Below are 18,331 nucleotides of genomic sequence, written 5' to 3'. Positions count from 1 at the left end.
CCTGCGAGGGTGGCTGTGACGGGGCGCGCCTCAAGTTGGAGGGCGATTCCTAATCGGCACATGTCTCGATGGGTAAACGGATACTGACGCGGAGTACTTCGAAATGCCTGCCTGGCAATGTCTGATCGTAGCCTGGATGGAGCAACACTGCGAGCGTTTTGTCAGAACGACCGTCAAGGAGATGAAATTACCATCAAACCGGTGTATACCCCACGAGAGTAGCTGTGACGAAGTGCGCGTCATGATGGAGAACACTACCTAATCGGCACTCCGTTGGAAAGATAAATCCCGCGAGGGTGGCTGTGACGGGTTGCGCGTCAAGTTGGAGAGCAATTTTCTTATCGGCACACGTCTCGATGAGCAAACGGAAGCTTGTGCAATGGACGAGCGTTGCGGAGAACAACGGAACGTGAATGAAAAAGGGTAGAAATAACGCTAGAAGTGCATGAGCACAGTCGCCCCCAGAAGTAGTCGCCTAGATGTGGTCCCGGGAGGAATGAGGCAACGAGTATAGGGCTTGGTTTTAGTGGGTGAGAGCCCCACTCGCCGTCAGGGTTAACCATTCCTAGATAAGGCTGGTAGAGCGTTCCTCACCTCTAAAAAAAGGAGGCCCTTTCGTTACGAGCGTCGTCTATAGACGACATCCGCGCGACTTCCTGTGTGTACGAGTGTCGTCTATATACGACATCCGCGCGACGAGCTGTGTGTATGAGCGTCGTCTTCAAACGACATGAAATTCATACTGCTCTTCGATCACACTAGCGCGAAGTGCATACTTTTCGGCGCAGTGCTCCGTACAGGGGTAGCACTTTGGCGGAGCACACTGCCGTAATGAAAGGGTTAATAACAATCGTTTGGGGTGTGCCGGGACAAGCACCGAGGCACTACCAGACAGACATCTGCAACCAACTATGGAATACGGCAGAGGAAATGTTTCCTCGTGGTTCGTTTTCCTGGGAGTTTGATAAATTTCTTGGGATGAAGACCGCAGATGGATATATCGGTATACTCTGCAAAAGTTTGGAAGAGCCGTTGCTGAAAACAGAACTGATAACTATACTTTTCAGCAGGATAACGATCCAAGTGTAAGGAAAGGTTGAACACACTAGCCGCTTTTAAGCTGTGGTTTGAATGCAAGTTAGACTCTTTGGTTTATCCCCTACACAAGTTATATTGATTTGAAAATGAGTGAAATTCCTGAAGGAATACGGTTTGCGATGATTTCTACTTACAGAACAGACAAATGAGCAGCAGAAACATGCAGAAAATTCTGAATGAAATGGATGCTATAATTGAACGCAGGAGTAGTTTGTTCGATTTTGTTCTGGAAATGTTTTTTTTTTTTTCAATTTTTATGTGTATACTATACCCCAATACTATACCACAAGTAAGCTTCAAAAATATTACAGGCTATCCGGATGTACTCGCTTTTCGGCGAAAAGTTTGGCTCAGGGCGTAGACACTCTGTTATCTCTTGGTTATGATCTTGGTCTGCAGGATACACAGTGGATTCAGTGGAAACTTCGGAAGATGAGGCGGGGACATTTATGCTTGCTTCTCAATACCAAAACCACCACAACCAGCATGCCAATTTTGATGACATCAGCAACCGAGTAATGTAAAAAATTGTTCATCTAAACATAATTTCAAGCAGGTTTGACTTCTTCACCTAAAGATCATTAATCAACTCGCTGCAATTTGAAAGACGAATAAGTCGTAATTTGATGAATGAATTAGTAGTTTTCACATTTTCTTCAATAATTTATTTAACATCGTCTTCGATTATTCGCACAGACAAAACTTAACAAGTAAGATAATTAAGGGGAACCCTACTCTAGAAAAACAACAAATAACATATTTTTGTTTTGTCTTTTCGGATGTTGGAATTAATGTTGGGTATTGGTGATTGAATTAGGTTTCATTGAAGATGTATGCTTTGGTTTTGAAAACCAATATAGCGATTATTATGCTGTTGGCAGATGGGCGCGTGGAACAACAGTTCCGGTGGTGGTACCCTAGCAAACATTAAATCGTATAATTTTGCACGTGCCAAGTCTTACAAGAAATCCGAATAAATCATAATCGCATATAATATCAATCAAAGTATATATCATGTATATTTGAAATCGCATAAAATGTAAAAACTCGATTTTATATATCATTATCAAATTAAGTCGCAATTCGGTATAATAAACATCAGTTTTATGATGTACATTATCATAAAATATATTTAATCCGCATCATATGCGTATATTACGCTGATGCAGTTTGTGTGTCGTATAAGCGTATAATTTAAATCGATTCAGTACTGCAGTAAACCGTGTTGCATGCTGAAGAAAATCATGAAACAGTGAATCATATTAGCTCCTAATAAAGAACATATTACATCATATTGAAATGTCAATGAAATGCTTTAACATTGACAAGTTTCATTTCATAACAGCAATGTCTGAACACATACGAAAAAATAAGATAATTAAATTTAAAAAAAGTGGCTCTTATATGGCTCGGAAACCAGGAATGACTGATCCTACTGCATAGAATGTATTAGGTTATATCATATCGAATCATATGTATGAGTTTTAACCGCTGTTGAATAAAATTTCAGATAGTCGCGCGAGATAGCTGGTGGATGTTAATCCAGACGACAGGAGCCACATCGGATCAGAGCCACAACCCACATCGGATCAGTTTTCACCAAACATCAATCTGTGCCATTTTAAACATTTATATTCCACTCCCAACACAAGTAAATTTAATAATTATTATTTCTACAAATATAAATACTCATAAAGGGTGTGTCACATCAAATTGCATCTCAGAAAAAACGCTGTAGAAATTTAATTTTTAGGAATTATATCTTCAGCTTTCGCTTATAATCAATAAGAGTGTATAGATAACGTTGGCCATGCTTCACTGTCAATTTTTCGTAAATTTGGAAAAATGTCGTCGAACGAAAAAGAGCGTCGTGAATTAATCCTGTACACTCATTTCGAGAATCCGGAGTTGTCACATCGGGACATCGGTAAGATGCTGGGAATCGTCCAATCCACGGTCAGCAGAGTACTAAAACGATACTTCGAGAACCTAACCATCGACCGGAAGGTGAAGAACGGCAAAAATGGATGCTCCGTCAGTGAAAAAGATCACAAGCGCGTAGTTTAGCAGTTTAGACGTGATCCGAGAAGTTCGGTCCAGGATGTCGCCAATAAGCTGAATTTGTCAAGTTCATTCGTCCAGCGGACCAAGCAGCGGGAGGGCCTGCGTACATACGAGGTTCAGAAGGCTCCTAACTGCCACGAAAGGCAAAACATGGTGGGGAAGACGCGAGCCCGGAAGCTGTACTCCGAAATGCTGACGAAGCCGCATTGCCTGGTAATAGACGACGAAACCTACGTCAAAGCGGACTTTCGTCAGCTGCCGGGCCTGTTGTTCTTCTCCGCAGAGGACAAATTTAGCGTTCCGGAGGAGATTCGCAAGCAGAAACTATCCAAGTTTGCCAAAAAGTACATGGTGTGGCAAGCGATCTGCTCTTGCGGAAAGCGGAGCGCCCCCTTCGTGATGGCCGGCACGGTAAACGGACAGGTTTACCTTAAGGAGTGCCTACAGAAGCGCTTACTACCACTATTGAAGCAGCACGAGGACCCGACCATCTTCTGGCCGGATCTCGCTCCGTGCCACTATTCAAAGGACGTGTTGGAGTGGTACGAAGCCAACGGGGTCACCTTCGTGCCAAAAGAAATGAACCCGCCCAACGCGCCGGAGCTTCGCCCAATAGAGAAATATTGGGCGATTATGAAGCAGGCCCTCTGGAAGAGCCCAAAAGTTTTCAAATCGAAGGCGGACTTCAAGAGAAAATGGATTTCTGTTCAAAAAAAACTACAACCTGACGTTGTACAGAACCTTATGGACGGGGTAAAGAGGAAGGTGCGAGCATACGGGCTTGGGCTCGAAGTATGAATAAAAAGAAAATGCCAAAAGTTGTTTAATAGTTTTTATTTTACTGTCTATAATTTTCAAAAGGATCGGTCTACTGGGCGAATTTCTACAGCGTTTTTTCCGTGATGCAATTTGATGTGACACACCCTTTATATAAAAATGGTGAGGCTGTAATAAACATTTTACGAAAATATTTTGTTCCATTTGTTTTTTTTTCTATGTCTGTAATAAATCGTATATGAGTATGGCAAAAGTCGTATTAAGTCCGTTGACAATTCATGAATATATTCATATTAGATCGCAATTCAATTTCAACATAATCGCTATTATAGTCGGTCAAAGTTGCATATTCATCCAAACTAATTCGGTAAGCATTTGCCATGTATGTATATGGCCTCCACTTTTGCATGCATATGCCAGTTAGGCGCATTATATGCCAACCGAAATTTAGGGCATATGATGTTATACAGGGTTTTCCAACTTTAAATTCCGAAAGTAAATTGAAATAAAACACACTTAGAATTCGAATGTCGATGAAACATTTATTTCAAATTAAAGTTTGGTTTATGCCATTATGTGTGGAATACAACATCATTCAAATGTCCACCTAGGGCTTCGCACACCTTGATCCGGAACAGGTAGTTTTCGATGACTTTTCGGCACATATGGGGCGGTATCTCGGTCATAACTTCACGAATGATGTATTTCAAATGTTCAAGAGTTTGCGGAGAGTTGGCATTGACACGGTCTTTCGCATAACCCCACAAAAAAAGTCTAGCGGGTTCAAATCGCATGATCTGGACGGCCAATTGGCATCACCAAAACGCGAAATTATGCGACCCTCAAATTTCGTTCGCAATATGGCCATGTTCGGTCGTGTTGTGTGGCACGTGGCGCCGTCCTACTGAAACCACATGTCATCCGTATCCATATCTTCAATTTGTGGTAAAAAAAATCGGTTAACATGCGGCCATAGCGCTCGCCATTCACAGTTACCGTCTCGCCGTCCTCAATTTCAAAGAAATACGGCCCGATGACTCCACCAGACCATAATGCGCACCAAACAGTGACTTTTGGCGGATGCAATGGCCTCTCAACAATCACGTGTAGATTTTCTGAGCCCCATATACGGAAATTTTGGGTGTTCACATAGCCACCGAGCTCGAAATGTGCCTCATCGCTGAAGAAATTTTGATGGAAAATTCAGCATTTTGCTGCTGTTGTTCGTTCACCCAATCGACGTATGCCCGACGCATTCCATGGTCACCACGCTTTAATTATTGTACTAGTAGGACTTTATATGGATGTAGGTGCAAGTCCAAATGCAAAATTCGCCACATTGATGTGTTTGACAAGCCCAATTGCTGAGCACGCCGTGGAATAGAAACATTCGGGTCATCCTCCACACTGGCAGCAACAGCAGCAATATTTTCGGCCGAACGCACATTACGATGATGCACAGGTTTCACAATATCCGCTACGAATCCAGTTTGTTCGAATTTACGCACTACATTAGCGATTATGTGCTCTGTAGGCCGTCCATGACGACCAAAATCCGTCCGTAATGCTCGAAAAACATTTGCCGGTTTTTCATCATTTTTATAGTATAATTTAACAAAATTAACACGTTGTGCGATGCTAAAACGATCCATATTGTAAAATGGCAGACATTCAACTAACGATATGACGCTTTGGTTGACAGCTATGTCAAACGGTTGTCAGCGCATGGCTGTATACTTTCGGAAGCCCGAAATGGAAAACCCTGTATATACGCTTGTCATGCGATTTAATGTTTGCTGGGACGTTTAACCTAAAATTCAGCGGACTAATCGGACTGACATTTTTTATCAGCATGTGAGAATTACGTAGCAGTTTCTGAAAACTTGAAAAATTGCCGAAATGGCGGACATTTGAATAAAAACTAATAAAAAATTTGAAAATCTAAAAATTGAGACATCAAAAAACGGCTACGTAACAATTTAAAAATCTGAGAAAACCGTACCACCAGCATGTAACTGTTGTTCCACGTGCCCAAATGTCAACAGCATAATAATCACTATATTTCCATCCAAAAACAAAAAAACATCTAAACGAATCCCCAAAATTACCTTAAACCCAACTGTAATTCCAACATCCGAAAAAAATCGCGATCATCCTCGAGCTCGAAGTCGAGGTTCTACTGTACTGTCAATGCTCATAATGCTCATATCAAGTAAGAATGAGGCTGAAAAAAAATACGTAATAGAAGTAGATAGACAATATTTTAACTTATTTTTCTTGTTGCGTAAACGTATGTGATTTTCGCGATTTTTTTCAACGAGAAAATAAATAAATAAATCACAATTTCATTAGGTATATAAGTTAAATATGGAACCACCCCAGCGACATCAATTATAGACGGAGCCACCGATGCCGTCAACCGTTGGCTCCGTAGCATCAGAAGAAGATCACGATGACACCCAGACAGTAGATTCAGCAGCACCAAGGCCGGACGCTACCTGCAACCTCAGGAATGCGGCGGCGTCCGATGACAGCACCAGCGCGGAGAATGTAATCGGATCATCGCTAGACGCTAGGTTAGCAGTTTTAGGGAAAAAGGAAGGTCAGCTAGGTCTTTAGTTGAAACAATAAATGATTATTATTCAAGTCGCCAACGAGTGTAGTCTAGCTTAATTATTTTTTGAAAACTTCAACTTTTTATATGTGAATTTAAGTTATATTACTTAACAAACAAAGAAAAAATGTCGTCGGTTGGACTGTGTCCTGAATAGCTGCATCCGGTTTGTTGAACCCTTGCAGCCAAAACCTTGTAAACAAGTTTTTTTAGTGGACTAGTTGTTAAAACTACCATAAGGCGTTGAAATTATTCAGATTTTTATGTTTTTTAACGATTTTCCTAAAAGAGGAATTATGATCATGGTTCGATCACCTCTGATCATTGTTTGTCCGATTTAGAAATTACCATTATTTAATGAAAACATTCGAATTCTCAAGTAGATGTTGCATTTATTATTGCTTGAGTTTACTGTCTTCATATTGATCCATTCATAATTTAGGTTCTCTGCGCATTGACACAAATAGAAGGTGTATTTTATAATCCTTAAAACATGTGATTCCGTAAAAATATACTATAAAAATACTGTAAATCATGAAAAAGACAATTTTTTTTATATGTCTTGAAACATTCGAATACCTTATTTGACACAGGAGCGTTGAATTAGAGCATTCAAAAAAGTGGGCAAACCATGATCATATTTTCGACTGACAAACCAAAATCATTTACCTTACCAAAGTAGAAAGCTGAAAAGCATATGCAACTAATTGATTAAAAATATCAACCAAATAATACCTGTGTAGAAAATTGAGATCTGTTTTCTGCATCATATGCAGCGTCTGGAGTCAAGCGTCTGAAATATGATTCAGAACGGTACCGTTCTGAATCATATTTCAGAACGGCATCATATGCTTAAGGCGTATGATGCAGGAAACAGGTCTAAACTTCATGTACAGGAATTATTTGGTTGATATTTTTAATAAATAAGTTCAATATGCTTTTAAGCTTTCTACTTTGGTACCTATTCGATTGAATTAAAAAAATCAAAATGCTTTTCAAATGAAGCGAATAAAAATCAAACTTCGGACACTAAATCAAATTTCAGACAGATTGAATTCAAATTTCGGACACTTTATTTTGTAATTTTTTTGAACGAAAATTACATTACACTTGAATATATTTTATAGTCAACTGCGAAACACTTACCAAGCAATCACAGTAAACTGTTAACGATAATGAGAACTGATGAAACACGGGAGAAATTTAAATATTGATGAACGGGTAAATTCTACGTGCTCACGCTAAGCAAACGTCAAACACAAACGGTAGTGAGTAGTGTTGATAGATTTTTGCCGATTATGTTGTAATTCAAGTGTAGTTCTCATATGAAATGATAGTGAAACTATTACTCTAAAGAAGCAATTGTGATATTAATTTTATAGTTATATCATCAGTGCAATTTTATAGTTATATCATCAGTGCATTTCAAGATATTAGAACAAAGTGTCCGATATATGATGTTGTCCGAAATATGATTCAAAACGGTATATCCATCGCAGCGCCGCCTGTGCTGATAATTGGAAACATGGACTTATGGGGTTTCTCATACAAACGACTATTTGGAACCCCAATTAAAGGCGCTTCGTAGAACTAACTTTTCTGAAATTTTGATAGTTAATGTAGGTACCCTCAAGGATTCAAAAACTGTAAAAAGTCAATTTTGATGAAAGTGGTGTTTAAGGGGTTTCGAACAAACGTCGTCTCATCTTAACACATTGCGGACCGCTCGCGAATTTTCTCATGTTTCGCGTTCCGTCTATTACGGATGGATTACGAAATAACCCGTGTTTGCTACACTTGATGGTTAAATCCTTGGTCTGCCAAGAATCTAACAAGGCATAGCGATGGTAAAACCCAAAACGCGCGGTCCATATCACTTTCAATGACGATTCTCCTCCAGTGGAATGAGAACTTTCCAAATCAAGTAACCGTGAACAGGAGGCATCACGCGCAAAAATATAACAGTTATTATGAAAAAAAAACTTCAGTTAGATCCATAGTACATATGGAGACCATTGTATAGGAGTTGAATTTTCGTTTTCATTAAGGTGGCGAACGAACTGCAAAGTTAAAAGAGACCTACGGTAAGTGGGGAAGTGGGGGCATAGTGGTCACCCTAAGGAATATGTCTATTTCCAGCGTCCACATATCGCTACAATTCCCGTTTTTCTAAGAATATTATAGTTCAACTCATTGTTGTTCAAGATTGCATACGGCTTTTACTATAAAAGTTCAAAATAGTACATTTTTCATCATTACAAAAAAAGGTGAAAAATCGAACTTTTTTTTTTGCTTGGAGGTAAAGTGGTCACCTAGTGGGGGCAAAGTGGTCACTCGCACATGTCAAGCTAAATAGGATGAATTTATGCGTTTTTTTCGTCCAAATTTGTTCAAATCATATTCGATATAGTAGGTACATGTATGTTAAAGTGACCAGATGGTCAGAGGTCTAACGCGAGACACAAAAAACAAAACGTTATGTATATACGTTATGTGAACATAAGGCGCTTGCAGCGTGCATATGTATTAGTGATCTGTTGGGCAGGCAAAAGAGATCGCTGCATAGGATTTATATGGATCGACAAGATTGAACTTTGCTTAAATAATTATTTTAGCGAAATAGTTATAGAGATTACGCACTGCACTGTATTAAAAACATGCGAATATATGTCTCTTTACATAAAAATATTTACTTTTAGCGTCAAAGCCATATACACGGAGAAAAATAGAAATTTCTGTTATGGCTATGATCCATATCAATGGAAGCAGATTGATTATTCAAAAAGTTTCACAGAAACAATGCAAATTACACATTGCGATTGTACAGCCGGATTAGGTGAAGTGTGCTCCCATTTAGGCTTTGTGCTTTTTGCCCTGAAATGCTGGTCTCGTGAAGAAGTAAACTATAATGAATATTCGTGTGCAGATATCCTTAATCGGTGGTTAGTATCGCCAAAAAAAGCAGATGATTATGTTGAAATAAAGAACATATTCAGCCAGAAAGATCAACCAACCCTGAGATATGATTTCCGGGTACCTGAATGCTCTGCGGGGAAGTGAAATATGGTTATAAGAAAATTGATCGGAAACGAAGAAAATCCATCAATTGGCTAATTCATGGAAAATACAAGGAAACATTCGAACGTGAGCTCGAGCCTCTGTGTCTTGAATCTAGGTCCGAACATGCTGATAATCCTTTCCTGTTTTTTTTTATTCAAATCTAGTGAGAAGGTCGTTCTATTTCACAAAGTTCATGTTATTTCTATGAAATATTTCGTGCTAATAGAAAGATCTATATATATATATATATATATATATATATATATATATATATATATATATATATATATATATATATATATATATATATATATATATATATATATATATATATATATATATATATATATATATATATACATATATATATATATATATATATATATATATATATATATATATAACTGTATTTAAATCATCTACAAGAAAGTCGATTGATAATGAATCCGCTTCTGATGCCTAGAAGCTACGAATGTAAACAAATGTTGTTTGCCCAACAGATGCTCTGCATGTATGTATGTGTAGCAAGAGCCCTATAAACCATAGTTTAGCGAGTCTAAACTGATCAGTATTATTTTTTTCTGAGTATCGGTACTCAGTAATTTTTCGATGGTTTAGATTTTGTTTACGCCCGAAAATCACTCCCTCAATCAGAGCATTTACGCCTGGCAAGCACGATTCAAATTCTACAATTTTCTTCAAATTACCGAATGCAATGCTCCTTAAGCCGGGGGATCGAAGCAACCGGCCAAACAGTGGAGAAGAATCTGGCCAAAATGGACATTTTTATGCGGAAGCGTCAGACGAGGCCGTATCTGAGCAGCAGGCAATCACCCAGGAGGAGTAACTTGAGGTGCTGATGAAAAACTTCTTTCCGGCGAAAGAAATGAAAAACTTCTTTTCGTACTCATAATGAAAGACGAGACGTACTTGATGCTAGAATTCAACGAATGGCAGGGGACCGGATACTTTACGTTCCCCAGGTAAGAGATGACGTCGAATATATCATTCACATCAAGTTCTCGAAAAAGGTCCTTCTCTGACAGACGTGAAGGGAATGTCCAAGCCGCTCTTCTTTCGAGTCATATGGTGAATGGAGAAATATATAGTACGAAGTGCTTGCCGGAGTTGGGAAGGTAATGTGGTCTTTATGCCGAACCTGGGATCAGCCCATTATGCCAAAAGATCGCTGAAGGATGGATCGGCTGGAGATAAACATTTTCGCGAAGACCACCAACCTTCCCAACATTCCCCAGCTGCGCCCGATAGAAAACTTTTGGGCGAATGGCCAAAATAGAAAGGCAGATGACCACCAAAGCCACGAAAAGGTAAAATAACACGCCAATATACATCTTTTCATCGGCCATGGTTCAGGTTCCGGTCAACTTCCGTAATACCACCCAGCGCTTCATTTACGATACTTCATCAAACAACTCAAGTCCTCACCGAGCTAGGGGACCAAAAATGAACTTTTCGTCTGCCTCACGTTTGGTCCCTGCGGATCAATAGGGGACTTTTATAAAAATCATTTTCCAATTTTGTTGCTGTCGCTTCCAGTTGACACTCTCTAAACAAAAAGCCCAATGTCGGTGCGATGAAACCAGCTCAACGTTTTAATCTCTGGATGAACAGTTTGCCAAATGAAAGTTTTATTTTTGAGGTTCATCCATTTAAGAAAATCAACATGATCAAATTTTGATATTGAAATATATTGATATCGCGGGACATTTTCGTTTCTTTTGCCAAATGCGGGACGTTTCGCGGGACGGAATCTTTCGCGGGACATTTTGTTGAAATGCGGGACTGTCCCGCGTAACGCTGGACGTCTGGTCAGTTTAATGCATGTATATGTATGAAATAAGCTTAAACCTAGGGTCTCAATTTAAATTTTCTCATGCATACAAAAACATTGTAAGAAACACATAACGTTCCGCATAATGAGGCTGGGTTTAGTTCGAATGGCATATTCTTCCAGGGTCAAAGCCACAAAAGGAACCTCTTCAAGAGCAGAATGTGATGAGGTATATCATCTTTAGTAAACAGAACATTGTAAGTCGTTATGCACCTATGACCACTTTGCCCCCAAACGTCAAAGTAATTTCTATGCTTATTAACCGCTGAGATTGAATAAAATATCTGTTCACTTCTCCTACAAAATGTGAACAGACGTCCAAACTGATGATTTGTCCAACATATCAGATTGATTAAACTCAATTTTACGAGAAATTCCTTAGATACAATGCGCACAGAACTACGGCCGAGTGGCTATCGAGGGAGCAATTTCTGTTTTTATTGATATTTTGACGTGCGACAGCTCTACTGAAGTACAGGGTGACTCAAAAGTCATTAAATTCTTCAAACATAAGGTGACTATCAATACGGCATCCATAGTCGATAGTTATACTACCAAACAAGCAGGTGACCACTTTGCCCCCCATGACCAATTAGCCCCCACTACCCCTATACATCAGAAGCAAAGAATTTAATTAAGTCGACCATTCGGATTTCCTTTGAAGATAGTGGGTTCATTAGAACTAACGTGCTTTCTCCGATATGTCAAATAGTTGCGTTCATAGTATAAATACCTACCATACGTGAACCTGAATTCATAAATCTTATCTGTTCTCTGATTCCTCCCACCTTTAAACTACCCGCTGACTGATATCCGTTCGAAATACATCATAGTTTCAGATAGTCCCATTTCGGGGGCTGCCAAACATGGACGAGGAAACGTCATCGAGCGACTACAGAAATGGAAACCGCACCAAAACTCCCGCCTTCTACCCCTTCAGATTTGTCTAGTCCTTCTGGAGGTTTTCCCTGGCTAATGGCTTTTTGTATAACCTACACACGTACGTACATACACGTGGCCGGACTGGCCGTTGGAAGTAAATTTTAATTAAACACAGCTCTCCTGCTGCGAAAACGCCAGAGGCGTCCGTACTGTAACTATCTCACGCAGGTATTGTTTATTATTGTTAGGCAGCGAATGTTGGTGCAATTGCAACTGCTGTAACGACGTCGGTGTATGCTGCTGGTGATTCTGCAGCGAGGTTGGCGTATGTTGTTGACTGGGATGATCCTGCTGCTGCTGTTGTTGCAACTGTAACGTTAATTGTGACTGATTTAGGGGCTGCTGTAGCTGCTGATTGGCCGGCGGCTGCGACACCGGCGATATCAGTGGAAAAGGTGACGTCGACGTTTTGAAGTTGCTGCCGTGATCTATTTGGGCGTAAATCGTCGGCTCGTCGAAATAGTTGTACGCCGGAGGGGGCGGTAGCTTTTTCAGATGATTGAGATGATTTTTATTGCTATTGTCATCGTGAGGTATTGCTAACGCTAATTCAGCGTAGTGGACTTCGCTGGCCGCCTGCGCCCGGGTGCACCAATTTTTACGGTTTTTTGTGCCGGTGAGCCCACCAGGTTGATTAGTACAAGCCACAAAGCGGACGATGGCAAGCGTGATGGGAGGTAAAAAAGTAGAGAATACAAGAGAAAATGTCATTAGTTAGATTCGGATACTGTGGAAAACTCAAAACGAGTACGAGGGTAATTCGCGGCGAAAAAGTGTGCTCGGACTAATGGATGTGTGCATGTGTACAATGTTGATGAGAATCATGTTTGACAGTGTTTCGGAATTAAATTTATGCTCGAGGGAGCAGAACGACACGACGTGGACTGGTTCGGGCTAGAGTTTTCATCCCGCTGTGCGCTCACCTGAATGAAGACATACTTGATGTTTGTCAACGAATTTGTTGACCAGTACATTGCATGAATAAATGTTAATTTAGCTTCTGTTGGCCGTAGAAATGCGAAGTATTGCTATAGCATAATGTGGTTGTCTCGCGTTCGAATCAATTTTTAGTTGTGGAAACGAACCGCATTGCAAGAATGTACGTTTTATCACCTGTTTTCCAAAATTATACTGTAACTACAGAATGTGTAATCATAAACACTTGTTTGAATAGGTATATTGAATCTAAATTTCAAAAATCAAATTCAATGGATGTGTGAACAAGAACGAACCAAAAAAAATCATAACGTCACATCTAGGCTGCAAGGTCTAGCATATTGCTATCGGTACAGCTTTGGTCAGGAGACTGGCTATCGACTGTACGAAGCTAATTTGCTTGCTAATCCTAACGATATCCAACAGTGTCCCGGATCAGCGAAAATGCTTTCGGACATTTCTCGGTGCTAACAAACGACGTTTGACCACATGGCGGAAAAGCGACGCAAGGTGGCTGCATAGATTGGATCGAAATTGTACGTGGTGTTTCCACACGGATGTGAGAAATGGTGAGATGGATCCTAACGATGCTAATCGCGATTGCTGCATCTTTGACTGCAAACATGTAGGGGTGTTCATTATTCCTGTCGTTAGTCAGCGATATCCGTTGAGTTTGAACTAATCGTTTGTGAGTCACCCCTCGCCGATTGGCTGCGAGACAGCTGGCAGAAATTGGCATTAGAGTTTGCTGCGAAACCATGCCGCCATCTGCATGTGATACCGGCACAACTTCTTGATTAGATTGATGACTTGCTTGTTTTAGAATTAATCTTTTTCGATAGATGCGGGCAAGGACGATCTACGTTGCTGTTTTACCGGATGGCAACGAACGATGGCGATAACTGGTGTTCAGGTTGGATCACTGGGTCTGATTTATTCCGCCGTTGAAGTGTATAACATTGAAGCTGCGTGTATTCGTACAGATGTGGCTACAATTATTTTTTTTATTCTTCTGATAGCCGAATAAATTTTAATACGTGTTCAGAATCACTATTCGTTTTGTCAGATTGAATTCACTATACGGCATTGAGACAAAACTGAGCTGCTTTTATACTTTAGTTTTTATTAGTTTGAGCACTATAAATATTCTAGAGTGGAATCGTGAGAGTGTTTCTGAAACGTTTATTTTTCTTTTGAAACCATTGCACAATGGTTCAGGAGATGGATTTAAGTGGATATTAGCATTTAGAGCTCGACGGTTATTCTCTAGACAAAAACTGTCTTCGACAAAATTGTCACATATGATGGAGCGGTCATTTTTATGTTATAAAAAATAGGGTGACCAAAACTGTCGATGAAAATAAATATCTTACTTTCTTATCTTCATACATAGAGATAAACATAGTTCGACAATGTTGTAGCCCCAATTATTTTAAATAACTTTAAATAATAAGCATATAATAATAAGCTTTTTTCAATCTTTTAATATAATCGATTGAGCGCTTTTTTCCTAAGTTGCATTAGGGTGACCATGAAAAACCAGTTTTTTTAGCTCTAATTTTATATTTCAAATTCTACATCAAAACTGTATTCATACGACTTTTAGAGATTATCCAGACCAACGTTTGGCGATGCAGAACTTGATAATATCTTAATCCTACTCAAAGTTATTGATGTTTTTTTTGCCCAAAAACTCATCAATTTCAATTTACTCAAACACGAAAAATATTATAGTTTTCAAAATCACACATCATGTAGAGTGAACTATGTTCTTTCAAATGCCGTCAATAAACTTTGTTTATGTTTGCCCCAGAAAGAATGACAAGCAATTGCAGAGAGTGTATTTTTTGACAAGAAATGACAATAACTTTGAGTGAAGTTGAAATATTGACAAGTTCTGTATCGCAAAACGTTTGTATTAGTAAACTCTAATCATCTTTCGGAGACGGTTTGTATGTAGAATTTGAAATATAAAAGTTAGAGTATAAAAACCGTTTTTTTCATGGTGACCCTAACGCAACTTAGAAAAAAGGCGCTATATCGGTTATTTCAAGAAATAGAAAAAAACTTTGTTCTACAAAGATGCCTCAAATAACTGGGACTACAACAATGTCGAACTACATTTATCACTATCGCGACAGACGATTCTTGTAAGAAATTTCGACCTTATGAAACTGATCAATCATTGCATTGTAAATGCTTTTATGATCAGCGATACTGCGACGTAAAAGTCGTCATGTATCTCAATGTTGCTTTGTTCAAATGTTAGAAATTTCACAAATGAAAAAAATCTGTACCAATCTGTACTTTTTGACGAAAATCTGTAATATGTACCGTACAGAATCTGTACCAAAAATAACTAAAAAATCTTTACCATTCCAGATAAATCTGTATGTGTGGCAACACTGCTCATACCCACAAATGCACGAAATTGAATGTTACGAATAATAAAAATTCAGTTTTCCGCCCTTTGGTGAAATCGATGCAAAAAATCCATATATTTCATTTTCGTCAAAGTAACAAATTATCGTTGTACAGAATGTATTGAAGTTTTCAAAACTGCCCTTGGATTTGCGGTGCGATCATTATTTATTGAATTATTCATTTGTCATTCAAGCAAAAGTATCTATGTATTGAAAGGTCCTACAGGAACGTTATAGGGATCAATTGGAAGTCGGTTGATGATGCTAACAATAATCCAAAACATGAATATTTAAGTTTTCATGTTAAACATCCCATCTCCATGCGTTGATTTCTCACGAAGTTACAGCGATTTAATTTCAGTGCAATACTAAAGTATTTCTAAAACTAGTTCCGAAGGTAGTGAGTTGTTTTGCTCTATCAGTACCAGTGCTTTTTCCAGCTAGTTTTTGAAATTTCACCACCCTCCCTGGCTGTACCCCCTGGTACAATCATGACTTCCAGTAGCTCCGGTGCCGGTAAGTCGACAAACCTTTATAATGGCGTGGCCACCACGCGCACTTTTCTCTTTTGGGCTGACCTTTCATGTGGGGAGCTCTATATTTTATCGTTCAAAGCGACGATCGCGAGTTTAAAGACGCAAGACCACAGCGAGATGAGAACAATAAGCTACAATATGTGATCCATGTTCGTAACAAGGAACATGTTGATGTACTTCTGGGCATTAAGTCATTAACTGACGAAACCCCTGTGGAGATTTCATTCCATCCTTCCCTGTACCAGCGCAAATGCGTGGGTTTTTGCCGGGATGTACTTGGTACGACAGAAGCAGAACTTATAAGCGAGCTTACTGATCAAAAAGTTATTGGTATTAAAAGAATCTCACGTAGGGACCCAATTAAGAAGGAATCAATTCCGACTCTAAATCTAATTTTGACCATAAGACGAACGGTTATTCCTGACCCGCAACTTTTATCCGAATCCGATGCAGTGCTTCGGCTGCTACAAATTCGGACATACCTCCAAAAAATGTATGACCAAGGTCAAACTATACCGAAACTGCGGTCAAGCCTACCCAGAACTAGGAAACGAACAAACCGTCAAAAAATTTATTTGTAACGCTCAAGCTTTCTACGTTAATTGCAGTGACAACCACCCCTCTACGACTAGGAAATCACAACACAACAGGCCACCTCGCAACCAACTATTTCATACAAATCTGTTTCTGCTATAAATAAAACAATCCTAAATTATTTAAAATTTGCAAACAATCAAATTAATTCCCGATACACCTCAATTTTATTAACTATTTCTAAAACATACCCACATCAAAAATCAAAACCTTCAACTACCCTATCTTTTAAAATTCAATACTCCACACATAAACAGTACATACAAATGGTACTTCTGTGAGGGATTATCCTTACACAAGAGTGGAGCATGCCTCGCTGTTTTGAGCCATCTCCCTCAAACCTTTATCCAAATTTCATCACAGTTACAAAAATGCGCGATTCAACTAATAGGACCGTTACGGTTAACCCTTGCTTCTATCTACATATCCCCAATGCTAAGTAGCAGTGTTTTGGAAATAAAGATTACCAACGCTATCCAACAATTACCACATACTTTCATAATAATTTGTTGATTTTAACGCCTCCCATACTGTTTGGGGTGACAAGCAATGTGATTCAAGAGGTAAAACTACTTTAAAAATCGTTAAAAAACTGAGCCTCACCATTTTGAACGACCACCAACACACTCGTATGGATGAAAACTCTGGCTCCACTTATTTTTTCATGATTCGAATATCCGGAAAATTCGATTATCCGGAATGAAAAAAAAATCAACATTCCGGATAATTGAGTCCGACCTGTAATGGGAACCCGACGTGCCCCACGATTTTATTCTAATCTCATCAATGCCCTAGATTAATGAAGGAAGGGTTGTGATAATTACTAACTGCTATTTCTCTGAATATTTTTTAGCTTTGAGTACATTATCTGTATTATTATTAATTATAATCGCAATGGATGAAAACTCTGGCTCCACTTCCGCAATAGATTTAACGATTACCTCATGGCACGGTTATTCCATTGAGATCAAGGGTATCTTTACAGATGATCCCGGAACCGTAGCCGAACATCTCGCGAATCACTTCGCCAGCACTTCCGCCCCCTTTAACTACTCAAACAGTTTTAAAGCACAGAAAGTTGCCGCGGAAACTACAAAGTTTCCAGAGTATCCAGATTCAGGAGAACCTCATATTTTCAATATTAGACAAGGATCGATTAGGATTAGGATGCTTGGATGGATTTGAAGAAAAAGAGCAGGGAAAGAAGCAATTTTAGATCAGGCTACTCGGTAAAGGAGTTCATATATATCGATTATAGCATGTTAGCAACAATTTACATCGATCCAATAAGCAGAATTTTACTTAACAAGAGACATGGCTGGTGGAGGAGACTATGTGGAACATCGGAACGGATAAAAGGTTTGATGTTGACGAAGGAGGATGATGAACCTGTCGGTGAATCTCTCAGTGATAATCCCGAGTCTTCATATTCATT

At 39.2% G+C, this 18,331-nt stretch overlaps 1 protein-coding gene across 3 annotated transcripts in view; it reads right to left on the bottom strand.

The window, feature by feature from the left end:
* Nucleotides 1-10,025: 10,025 nt before the first annotated feature.
* The window catches only part of LOC129774902 (hemicentin-1), a 723,141-nt gene continuing 714,835 nt past the window's right edge, over nt 10,026-18,331 (bottom strand). Inside the window, exon 17 of one of the 3 annotated variants that reach the window (XM_055778958.1) lies at nt 10,026-12,983. In XM_055778958.1, coding sequence (XP_055634933.1) covers nt 12,513-12,983 — 471 coding nt within the window. In that variant the 3' untranslated portion in view covers nt 10,026-12,512. The remainder of the gene's footprint in view (nt 12,984-18,331) is intronic. The other 2 variants (XM_055778959.1, XR_008742804.1) reach the window with 2 other exon arrangements.

The sequence above is a fragment of the Toxorhynchites rutilus genome, chromosome 3 (assembly GCF_029784135.1).
Source record: "Toxorhynchites rutilus septentrionalis strain SRP chromosome 3, ASM2978413v1, whole genome shotgun sequence".
Lineage (NCBI taxonomy): Eukaryota > Metazoa > Arthropoda > Insecta > Diptera > Culicidae > Toxorhynchites > Toxorhynchites rutilus.
This window is presented reverse-complemented; position numbering and strand designations above follow the sequence as displayed.